Genomic DNA, 13081 nt, shown 5'->3' on the forward strand with positions numbered 1-13081 from the left:
CATCATTACATCTATCTATACTAATATTATAAAGCTGAAGAGTTTGTTTGTTTGATTGAACGCGCTAATCTCAGTAATTACTGGTCCGATTTGAAATTTCTTTCTGTGGTAGATAGCCCATTTATCGAAGAAGGCTATAGGCTATATATTATATCTGTATTCCTACAGGAACGGCAACCACGCGGGTAAAACCGCGCGGCGTCAGCTAGTAGTAGGTATAGAAGGAAGAAAAAATACTATGATTCAAGATTTTTAATATAAATCATTACACATTACATTATATTTTCATAAAATGATAAGTTCACTACTACTAACTTATAAAACACGCGTAAATATGACATAATACATAAAAGGGGAAATACATAGAAGCGGGTGAAATAAGGGTTGAAAGTTTACACCGCTTTTCACGAGGACCAAAACGCAGGCGTCTGCCAGCTTTTATCTAAAAGAAAGATACTATCATAATATATTTTTCTTTACTCAGTATAAAATTAAATTAATACATTATATTTAGGGAGGGGGGGGGGGGGCTAAACTGGCCCTACCTCGCTACGTCTATTATATCTACATGTGTAGATATATACATACTGTGTGAATTTCATAGTGTGTACGTATTCCTACTTACTATACGCTCGGGCATACTGTTTTAAACCCACATACGAAAAATTAAAAGGTATGATTTGAGCAGTATGCGTTTTGTTTTAGTTTTAATCCCAAGCTGTGCGCTGTTTCCTAATCAACTACGTATTAGCATATTACAGCTCTGTCTGCTGACTTTTGTTGCGTTTGCATATACAAAAAATTGGATCCTTAAAACGGTCCCGAGTGTAGGTAATTTCATTCAGAAAAATTTGGTGAGCGCGTCGTATTAATTTAAATATATCAGCATATTCTTTGTGGGTACGGCGTGCGTGAATATGAGGCGAGGAGGGTTAAGTGTGGGCCCGAGCGCTAGACAATTCCAACGGATGACGGGGAATAAATGATTGGATGGATGTGATGTGAACGACTAATGCATTCTTTCGACGATGATCCGTGATCACGAAATGTTCATTATACTTCGTCGAGTAACTTCGTCGTTATCAATTATATTCTACTATATGCCCCCAGACCTCCTTAATCCGGCCCTGACGCATAATCAGTTTTTAGCCGACGTCTGCCAAATTTCATCTTTCTACGTCAAACGGTTTTCGAGATTTCGTGATGATGAGATGACCTTTCGCTTTTATATATTTTTATTTTAGAATATTTAGTCACCACGGTTTAATCGAATATATTGTAAAGGTTTCAGATTTCAAATAATATCAAAAAACAAACTGAACAAAAAAGCCATCATAATCGGAGCTGTTTCTGAGGAGGTCGAGGAAATATGGTCTATTAATTCCACTATATGTATATAAATAACGGGTCACTTTGTTTGTTCTTGCAAATTTATCATTTTCTTTGGGTTAGCATGTTACGTACAAACGTCGTGCTTCAGATTTTTTTCTTATGGTGCAGTAGAACGATATTTAGTTTCGGTTCGCACCAGCGAAGCATCTGTTACCTACATTCGACGCCTTGGGTCTTCCTAATGCCTATCTTATTGTGGATGCGAGTGAATAGCACCCGTCTCGTGTGTTACCATAAAAAACACCGATCCCTTTCACCCATGAGTTACTAGGTATGTTAGAGAAGCTATGCCAAACAAAAAACAGGTCGCAACCTAAAAAAGGGGGCTCGCTGATTGAAATATTTGCTGCAGCGCATAAATTAAGTCTAATCATAGCTATTAGCTACTATTAAAATATGCAATTTATTATTCAACTCATAGAGAATATTGTTTTATTGCGACCAAAACGTCCTAAGCTTCATGATTTATGCTTACGAGTTATGCTCAATATAGTTATCTAGCAAGAAACTATTGTAAAGAGTGGCCACAGTTCAACGGAACGCAGTAGTGATGAGTGGTGTCTTCTCTAGTAGTACGTAATAACTCAATGCTTTCATCAAAAAAGTACCCTCCATTTAAGGTTGCCTCGTACGGAGGGCGCGATGAATCTAACAAGCTGCACGTTGTGACAGTTGACATATAGCATCCATTAATCAACTGGTCATAGATACTTAGCCACTATTTAAACTGTCCCTCCCAATCGGGCTCCTACTCTGTTAAGCGTTCAAAAGAGTTCGTGTTTTGAATTTACAAAGGAACTAAAGTCGTAAATATATTAACGGGGATACCTAATAGTGGTTGACAGTTTCAACAGGGTTCTACACTTAGCCCTCATTCGCACGAGAGTTTTTTAACGGACGTTAAAAAAGCGTTCAAATACAACAAATGCATTCGTTGACAGCGTTTTTAAAAAAGGACGCTTTTTTGTCGAGCAGTGTTGCATATTCAATTTTGGACGTTGGAAATAGACCTTCATTGAACTTCATACTATATTTGAACGCTTTTTAACGTCTGTTAAAAAAGCTCTAGTGCGAATGAGGGATTAGGTTACATTGTAAGTTGTATATACCTACGAATATTTATTTTTACACTTTTCGATTTATCATCAACTAGCTGACGCTGTGCGGTTTCACCCGCGTGGTTCCCGTTCCCGTAGGAATACGGGGATATTATATAGCCTTCCTCGATAAATGGGCTATCTAACACTGAAAGAATTTTTCAAATCGGACCAGCAGTTCCTGAGATTGGCGCGTTCATACAAACAAACAAACTCTTCAGCTTTATAATATTAGTATAGATTTAATTGACATTTAGGTATTTCATTTAAAGAAATATTTAAAAGAGTAAGTAACTTTGTTGTTCAGAAAATGAAATTTTTATGGTAGATATTTATTTTAAAATATGGTTCAGATAAGAGTACAAAATGTTTTAAAGTTAACGTATTTTCACGATTCAGCTTTTGATTCCCTTAAATCTCGAGTTTTCAGGTGTGGGTTCGAATCCGGACCGGGGCATGCACCTCCAACTTTTCAGTTGTGTGCATTTTAAGAAATTAAATATCACGTGTCTCCAATGAAGGAAAACATCGTGAGGAAACCTGCATATCAGAGAATTACCTTAATTCTCTGCGTGTGTGAAGTCTGCCAATCCGCATTGGGCCAGCGTGGTGGACTATTGGCCTTAACCCTCTCATTCTGAGAGGAGACTCGAGCTCAGCAGAGCTCAGCAGTGAGCCGAATATGGGTTGATGACGACGACGACAATTAGTTAATTGTATTACGTACATACAAAATATGAAAAGCCTAAATTAAATATTTGGCCCATTTTCAATAGGTCAATGGAAACGTTAGTGCGGCTTCAATTCTGTATCCGATATCGCCTACGAAGTGAGCCGTTACCGGTTCAGTTACAAAAACTAGGTTAAGTAATCGGCCAGCGTCGCTTGGTTGAAAAGGAATTATTGTTTCAAAGAACTACGTGCACAGCCTTTGATTGGAATTGATTAGAAACTTCGTATGTGCAAAGCTACGAATAAGGCACACTATATTTGATTTTTTTATAGAAAAGCTAATATACCTGTGCCCAGAGGCGGATTATCCGTAAGGCAAACTAGGCACGTGCCTAGGGCGTGTAGTTACAAGGGGCGCGCGAGTTCAGAATTTCTAAATAAATAAAGAAAATAACATATCGACGATTAAGAACTAAATGCTGATCTATAATCTAAATCTCTAGTGATATATTCATAACACACCATAATCTGTCAACACACATAAAGGCCTATTTCCCAGACCAGAGAGGAATCATGAATTTCAATATTCGTTCTGTCGTCCCTCTTGATTAACTCACACTTCTAACGTCATATTTCAATTGCGCATTAGCGTGGGTCCTGGTCTACTAAAGTCTAGGGTTTGATTATACAACCTCATCGTAATTACAAAAACAACTAGTTTTATGGTGATGACTATTATGATGGCCATGTACAGGGGCGCCGATAAAGTGATTGCCTAGGGCGCTCTGGACCTTTAATCCGCTACTGCCTGTGCCTGTAGCCATGTGCCACGTCGATTGCATTTCTAAAAACGCTAACGCTTCGAAAACTAACAAACAAAAACAAAATGTATGGGAATGACATATCAGCTGGCAAATCCACATTGGTATTTTGTATCATAGTATGTAGGTAAATGACATTTTGTCTGTTGATTTGTTGTTTATTTAAATAGGTTGATAATAAAGATCAAACTAGGAAATAGGCCAGCTGATCGATAAATTGATCACATGTCCTATCGATAGTGAATGTCATTCTCATACATTTTGTTAGTTTTGGAAGCGTTAGCGTTTGTAGAAAGAGAACCGACGTGCCACATGGCTACAGGTTCAATCAAATATAACTGTAGATAATAACAAAATAAAAAGTATAAGTACTGAATTACTACTTGAGAGCTAATATGAGGTTTAATTGGGAAGTTAAGATTTCTATACAATATCAGTTACTATTTTTACAAAATTATGTTCAATCTCAACTAGTTCTGATTAATCCAGATTAAAAGCTCTTCTGCTAAGCTTCTGCTTTTTTAATTCGGAATAAGTAAGAGAAATGTAATAAACTTTAAAAGAAGAATCATCATCATCTCCTTACCCTTATCCCACTTAAGTGGGGTCGGAAAAATATGTCAATCTTTTCCATTCGTCTCTATTACTCGTCAACTCATCATCCACTCCTTTTACACACATGTCCTCTTTCACACAATCCAACCATCTCTTCTTTGGCCTTCCTCTTCTCTTATGTCCTTCCACTTGCACATTCAACATTTTTCTAGTAATGTGACTTTCCTCCCTACGCATTACATGCCCATACCAAGCTAACCTTTAAAAGAAGAATATTACTGTTAAAAATAGATATCCACCCACGCCCCACTAAAAATAGGAAGGCCGATTAAAACACAATTTAAAAATGTTTACATACAGCTCTTTCACGCTGCTTAACTCAGACATGAGCGGGGCAAAACAAAAACTAAATAAAACAAACAACTAAAATTGATTGCCCCAAGCCTTCTACGGTTTATCGTTTTACGAGCGGCGGGATCATCGAAGTTTTCTATGACTAATTTTATTGCCCCACCATATGCTTGAAGTAGACTACGTCGGCACTAAATAGTCATGCCAGAAAAAAATGGAAAGAAAGGCCTTATAATAAACTAGCCGACGCTGCGCGGTTTCACCCGCGTGGTTCCCGTTCCCGCAGGAATACAGAGATAATATATAGTCTTTAACCTTCCTCGGTAAATAGGCTATCAAACACTGAAAGAATTTTGCAAATCGGACCAGTGTGTACTGAGATTAGCGCGTTCAAAGAAACAAATTCTTCAGCTTTATAATATTAGTATAGATCTGTAGAGAGGTCAATTCTGTTGATGAAATTTATTTCCAAAATAATTATCAGGGAGTGATTAGTGATCGATACTGATACCAAAAATGCAATCAGTAACATTTAGTCTGTCTGTCTGTATGTTCGTTATAGAAACAAAAACTATGCGACGGATATTAACTAAACTTGGTACAATTATTCTTCATACTCCTGGGCAGGTGTAGTATACTTTCCATGAAGCTATGATTAATAGGAGCAGAGCAGTGAAGGGAAATGTTGGGAAAACGGGAGAAGTTACTCCATTTTTACAGCGACATTACTGTAAGGTCTCAGGGCGGACGAAATCGCGGGCGTCCGCTAGTAATTATTAATATTGCCACAAAAATAGCTCAAGATAATTTTGAAAATATTACACTACATTCAATTCATTTCTTCTTATATGTATTAAGAGCCGTGGTAGCCCAGTGGATATGACCTCTGCCTCCGATTTCGGAGGGTGTGGGTTCGAATCCGGTTCGGGGCATGCGCCTCCAACTTTTCAGTTGTGTGTTGTTTTAAGAAATTAAATATCACGTGTCTCAAACGAAAATTTTCTCAATTCTCTGCGTGTGTGAAGTCTGCCAATCCGCATTGGGCCAGCGTGGTGAACTAACCCCTCTCATTCTGAGAGGAGACTCGAGCTCAGCAGTGAACCGTATGTGGGTTGATAATGATGGTGATGAATATGATACCTAATAAAAGTTTCTGAAGATTGTCTCTCAGTGAGTAGTGAAGTAATTTTGTTATTTTATAATTTAAACTATCGTGAGTGTTATTCATATTATTTATTACGAAACACGGCTAAAACTTACGTGATACAACGTTGGAGTATGTCTGACTAGTTTCGAACTCATACGAGGCCCTTAGTCATGAGCTGGATCTTGCAACGCGGCACGATCTAAACTGATATAAATAATAAGTTTGGATCGTGCCACGTTGCAAGAATCAGCTCATGACTAAGGGTTCCAAACTAGTCGGGCATACTCCGATGTTGTATCATGTGTTTTTGTATTCTTTATATCGTATAGAAGCTAATCTGAGATACTTAAAGTCTAAAGTTATCTAAAAGGATCTTAGATCGATTTCAACAGCGGCCGCTCAAACATAAGAGAAAAGAAAAAAGATCAGAGGAAGTGTAAAGGCGTTCACATATTTAAAATAAAATACAAAGCTTCCGTATAAAGTAGCTTAGCACGGAACTGAAGAAAAGAGTTCAGCTACGCGGCCATGAGATAAATCCTGAAGGAGACGGTTCGTAATAAAACACGTACGACGCGGGGCGCTACATTTTATTTCTGAAAGCGATAAGGACGCGAGAAATTCCTTTTACGAGATTCTTGCGGAGGGGAGGCAGGGGTGTAGTGTGAATACGGCCCATGCGACATCTGGTTTATGTCGACGTCGGTCCGTAAACTCGGAGAGGGCGCCTGTCGACCCCGTCTCGATGCTCAAAATGTTCGATGCACCGTGACAATGATCAATGTACTGTAATTACTCACCACAGATATGTGTAACGAAAGCTCGGTTAATCACGCGAGATGCACGGCCTCTTCTGTCCGACCTTGTGCATCGTTATTTATATGTTTATGCTTTATTTATTAGCATGCCAGATGAAACGATCAAGACGATTTTTAATTTATTTGCCATCTAAAGGTTTCGTCGAACGTAACCTACCTACCTAACCTAACCTACAGTTAGGTATTAGTTGAGCAAATCTTTTGCCAAATATTCTTGTATTTTCCGGTAACCTATAAAAGCTGAAACGTAGATTTATTATAACTCGTGCGGTTCGTATAAAATAGTAAATTTGCGGTATATTCTCATAAACAACATTTTCCTCCCACGAAAAAGGTACAGATGTGATTCAAAGCGCAGAATCACGCTCTCTAAAAGCGTTCACGGTCCGTAGGCCACTAGCCAGCATTACCGTTTATAGGGGATTGCCCATCAGAGCTCGGCACTGAAGTAGCTAGTAATAACGCTTGTTGCCTTCCTGTTCCCACTTAACCCGAATAGGGTTGTGTATAATGTGTAAACAAGAGTGTTATGAAAAAGAAAGCAACTTTTTTGCATAGCATTTTTGAAAGATACAATTTTGCGTTAACATGGATAACGAGATACGTCATTTTTATTCACATCTTTTCGTGATGCAAATGTACTACTATTTCTGATTACATTTTTCATGATGCTTCGATTTAAAAATGGTAAAATTTCAAGATGAAAACAGTTTTAGACAGAAATTGATACATATTCTGGTGCTCATGTTAGCGAAATTATTTAATTAAAACAATTTCACCTACATGGAGAACATAGAGTATCTATTATAAATGTCTGCTGATAACGTTAAGCTCGTAACTTTTGGTAAACTTTAATTGCCTTAGTTCAACCCTAGCTTCCTCACACGTCCTCTGGAACTTCTCCGTTGACACTACGAGTAAGTGTTCCTATTTGGGGTTTATTTGCTTAAACTTGTGCATTAACAAGTTTTATGCAAATCATCATGTAGACATTGAGTGGTACTCGGAGCTCGCAGGAACATTAATCACGTAATTTTAGAACATAGGCTATATTAACTTGCCCCTCCTTTACTTTAATTAAGCAAATAAGTTAGGTATCATTTGTGCGCAGTCTTAGTCGTCGTCGTCATCAACCCATATTCGGCTCACTGCTGAGCTCGAGTCTCCTCTCAGAATGAGAGGGTTTAGGCCAATAGTCCACCACGCTGGCCCAATGCGAATTGGCAGACTTCACACACGCAGAGAATTAAGATATTTTTCTGGTATGCAGGTTTCCTCACGATGTTTTCCTTCACCGATTGAGACACGTGACACACAACTGAAAAGTTGGAGGTGCATGCCCCGGACCGGATTCGAACCCACACCAATAGACAATCTTGCTTTTGTCGTCATACTGTTGTCTGGTTTGCTACAACTATATTAAGATTGTTAGTTTCATTGCCTTTATTTTTTATATTTTTTATAATATATTACAAATCAGACATTAAGCATACATAATTTTTTTTTTCCAAAATCAATCAAAACTGTTTTGTTGCACTGGCCGTACCTACACATCGAGAGTAAATCGTGACCAATCTTTATTTGACTTTGAAGTTATTGTTAGGTGTACAGATAAGTGTTCGACGTTGATGTGTTAAACTAACCTTGTGTTTGTCTGTGTGTCTCCTTCAGTTTATACACACAAACGCGCTTCATCTGTCATCTTACCACTACATCCATAAGGACAAATGGACTTCCTGGAGTAGAGTGATTGAAGGTTGATTCATCGAGGATTAAATGATTAACGCGGTCAACAAAAATTTAACAATTTCCTAACATTTCCGTCCAACTTTATTCGTGGAGTATACAATCTTTGCACTTCTGATTTCGTAGGCACCAAGAAACATTAATCAATAATCTAACAGACTTCCTGAAGTAGAGTGATTGAAGGTTGATTTATCAAGGATTAAATGATATACGCGGTCAGTAAAAATTTAACAGTTTCCTAACATTTCTGTCCAACATTGTCCGTGGAGTATACAATCTTTGCACTTCTGATTTCGTAGGCACCAAGAAAAATTAATCATTAATCAATAATCTAACAGACTTCCTGAAGTAGAGTGATTGAAGGTTGATTCATCGAGGATTAAATGATATACGCGGTCAGTAAAAATTCAACAGTTCCCTAACATTTCCGTCCAACTTTATCCGTAGATTATACAATCCTTGCACTTCTGGTTTCGTAGGCGCACCAAGAAACATTAATCATGTTATATTGTTATTGTGTTGTGTGCTCCAGACGCGGTTCACTAAATTGATGATCCAACTTCGTGCTTAATTATGCCTCACACTAACTTAGACTAAATTAAACTACTTGTATTCGCTATTGCAGTTTAGAAACGTGTTATGTAAATAATAAGGAGTTTAAGTTTTGGGGTAACTGAAGTTAGCGTTAATGTGTTAATTAGTTGTATCGTATCTATTTATTTACAGCTAACTTTATCAATTACGGTTGTAATGTAAAAAGATTGGTTGGAGTCAACTAATTTTCTATGGAAGTTACTGGACTGCGAACTCGGCCGTTTTCAGTAAATGAAAGCCACAAAACTAGTTTTGATTATTTTTTAATAGATACGGTAGATTTTTTTCACTTCATAACTTGAAAATGTACTAATGTCAACCAGGCTCGGTTCCAATCCCTCGAAAGACAGCAAGTTGGCGAATAACCTAGTTAATACAGTGTGCGCTTAATAATAATGCTTTCAGGATAAGTTATTTAAAATCTTCAAGACCTTATATTTATATTCAAAACTTTTGAAGATAATCTTAAGTTTACAGTGCTTAATATAGACGGGGAAAAAGCTTTTCTCTACGGAAATCAGATCCCTGGGATGACTAGCGTATGGTAAAATATAACGCGAAATATCTAATGCATATATTGGAGGAATCGTTGCATAATAACTCTGGACAATGGAGTTCACGCCACACTGGACATTCATTGTGGTTGCCTATAAACTAAGTTATAACTACTCGCATAGTTTATAGCCTAAGCCACGTAACGTATTTCAACTATTTAGTTTAAGTAGGTATCTCTAACCAGTGCTACTCGTAGCAGCTTAATAACAACTTCTGAATAGCGTTTAATTTGGTATATGACATGCACGTATGGTTGTGTATGCAGTATAAACGGGAACATACGGGTGCGATTTCCAGTTTTTGTTATATCTACTATGGTTTACGATTGACTAAAAACATGTCTGATGGAAAGCAATGATGAGGTATAGGTTGTAGTGCATCATCATCCATACATCATCCGTACCATCACGAAATATCGACGGAAACGGACCGGAAGGGTAATCCACATCTTAACTGTTCGAATTAAAATCGTCAAAGCACACCTTTCGTGGGAGTATAGACTGCCATATGTGTATATGGATAATGTGGATGCAAAAGTTCGCAGCGTCTCGTTGTTCTGTGATAGATGGCTATTGAAGACCTAATTGTGAAGGAACTGCAGTGAGACGATCATTAACTTTATTTAGGATCCCTTGTTTACTGCCATTTCTTTAACCTTAATTCCATACAGTATTAGGATAATAATTTTGTGATTTAAACTTTTCTAATTGGAGCAGGTCTTGTCTCCAGAGTGGTTAGTTACCGCTCTATCGCTTAAAGATTTAGGATACAAAAAACTGACAACTGAAAACAAGATCTGGTAATATTCACAACTTAACTAAAAGATATACTCGTAAATAGCTATACAAGCAATTGGGATCGTGGGAATTATTTAAAGGATGTTAAGTAAAAGTTCCTGCATCCGTCAAGTTAGCATATATTTAGCGTAATGAGTAACGTGCTATGACTAAATAGGTGGAACTGAAAAGAATGCCCACTGATTATATCACGTATGCGGCTCAGAGTGCAATTAAGTATGTGTAGTGCAGGTTTTGGTCTTTAGTCATTGATTCTTGGAATTTTTCTCTATTTCTCATGTGAACATAATGACATAGTATTAGCACGCATTTACTATATTATTTTATGGTTAATAGAATTGATCGAATCAGAAATGAGGAGATCCGCAGAAGGACCAAAGTCACTGACATAGCTCAGCGAGTCGCGACGCTGAAGTGGCGATGGGCAGGCTACATAGTTCGAAGAGCTGATGGACGTTGGAGTCACAAGTTGATGAAATTGTGGTGTTGGTTGAACCCCTACTAGGTGGCCCGAGGGCATCAAGCGGATTGCTGTGATCCGCTGGATACTAGTAGTGTTGTTTGGAAGTCCATGCAAGGCCTCCAGCCGTGGACGTCCTACGGTTGTTAACACTTTCGCTGCGGCACTGATTTTTCTGTATTTTCCTCTGGTGCGGTACGAGGTTTTTTGGCTCATAGTATTCAAATGAGACTAACATTCCGAAGAACCACAGTTTAAAAGTGAATGAATATTATGACCTAACAAATGAACTAACTAAAAATGGTTAAAGTTAGTCTGTACGCCGTAGAAGTAGGTGCGAGAGGATTACCAGCAAAATCTCTCTATAACTTGCTTAAAGACCTTGACCTCTCTAGAAGTGCAGCTAGTTCTATATTAGAACGAGTATCCAAAGCAAAGAGAAGGGGAGTGTTGATCGATCATCAAGGAATTCCTTAACCCAAAATCCAGTAGTCACAAGACTTTGCTTGGTGTTTTTTCTCTCTAGCACGCGATGGACCCGACACCTGCACGGTGAATCCATGGAATACTAAGATATTCGTCTCTCTAAAACTTTATATAGTTCGGTACGAGGTCCTCGTAACTCTTGAACAGGCTAGACGTACCTACAAGGTCAATATTTTTTTTTTTTTTTATTATTCTTTACAAGTTAGCCCTTGACTACAATCTCACCTGATGGTAAGTGATGATGCCGTCTAAGATGGAAGCGGGCTAACTTGTTACGATGAGGATGAAAATCCACACCCCTTTCGGTTTCTACACGGCATCGTTCCGGAACGCTAAATCACTTGGCGGTACGTCTTTGCCGGTAGGGTGGTAACAAGCCACGGCCAAAGCCTCCCACCAGCCAGACCTGGACCAATTAAGAAAACCTCAATCGGCCCAGCCGGGGATCGAACCCAGGACCTCCGTCTTGTAAATCCACCGCGCATACCACTGCGCCACGGAGGCCGTCAAATATAGTTCGGTACATAGTTCGTATATAGTTCGGTACGAGGTCCATGAACAGGCTAGACGTACAAGGTCAATTGACCTCGTACCGCGTGTTAATGATGATGATGATATTGTACGGATGGAATCTTACTTGGTGCGGCGTGTAGGGGCTGGGCTGCGCCGCGTAGGGCTGCGGCTGCGGCTGCGGCGGCGGGTAGCGGCAGGGCGGCGGCGCGTAGGCCGCGGCCCACTGCTGCGTGCCGCCGCGGAACTGCGCGCCCGCGCTCGCCATGCGCGCCGCGCACGCGCCCGCGCCCGCGCTCGCGACCGTCACCGCGCCGCCCGCGCCGCTCGCTGAACGACAACCGCCGCTGCTCTGCAACGTAAACAAAATGTTTCCATTTCAATACACCCAATTCCTTAATTTTTTTTCTTTTTTTAATTTTTTGTGTTCTGAAGTATAAATATACTATATGTAAAAATTGGAAAATGACTTGTCCACACACACTGTGGTCCAACATAGGGTTTTTTTTTAAATATGACCAATATTCCCATTCCCCTCCAACTAGTCGGGAAAGACCGTGCTAGGAGTGGGTGGGTGGGTGGTGGTATTGAGGCTTTTTATTGAGTCCTTAGGCAGTGCACTTTTGCTATAGACATATCAATATCTATATATAGTTCTATAGCGATGAACATTTCATCGTAGTGACTCAATTCTCTCTCAATTCAAACTTTATGTTTAAGTGGTAAATACCTACTAGGTAACGAAGGTTCAGGTTGAAGAAAAAGCCTACTTTTTTCTACCTACTAGGCATAAATAAGAACCTTTAGAAGCGAAGGTGTAGTCAAAATCTATGTATTTGTATCAATATAAATAGTAGTTTTTACATCTAAAATAATTCACGAGTAATAAACAGACAAATGATGTATTTAATTTATAAGTTTTCTGTGGTTCTCTACTTAAATAAGGTCGTGGGTGGTCCCTAAGTTAAAGTAATCAAAGCAAACACATCCTGATCTAGTTAATCTGAGAAGCCTTTAATAAACTTTTAAAGGATCAACTTGAGTGTCAGAGCTTTACTGTCACTCACAGACAAGTAAGTA

General features: G+C 38.8%; 1 protein-coding gene across 3 annotated transcripts in view; it reads right to left on the reverse strand.

The window, feature by feature from the left end:
* Window positions 1-13081, reverse strand: part of LOC112044442 (protein alan shepard) — a 161727-nt gene that overhangs the window by 25310 nt on the left and 123336 nt on the right. For all 3 annotated transcript variants that reach the window (XM_024080291.2, XM_052885632.1, XM_052885633.1), the window contains exon 2: window positions 12129-12353. In XM_024080291.2, coding sequence (XP_023936059.2) covers window positions 12129-12269 — 141 coding nt within the window. In that variant the 5' untranslated portion in view covers window positions 12270-12353. The remainder of the gene's footprint in view (window positions 1-12128; window positions 12354-13081) is intronic.

This window comes from Bicyclus anynana, chromosome 14 (genome assembly GCF_947172395.1).
Source record: "Bicyclus anynana chromosome 14, ilBicAnyn1.1, whole genome shotgun sequence".
NCBI classification, from domain to species: domain Eukaryota; kingdom Metazoa; phylum Arthropoda; class Insecta; order Lepidoptera; family Nymphalidae; genus Bicyclus; species Bicyclus anynana.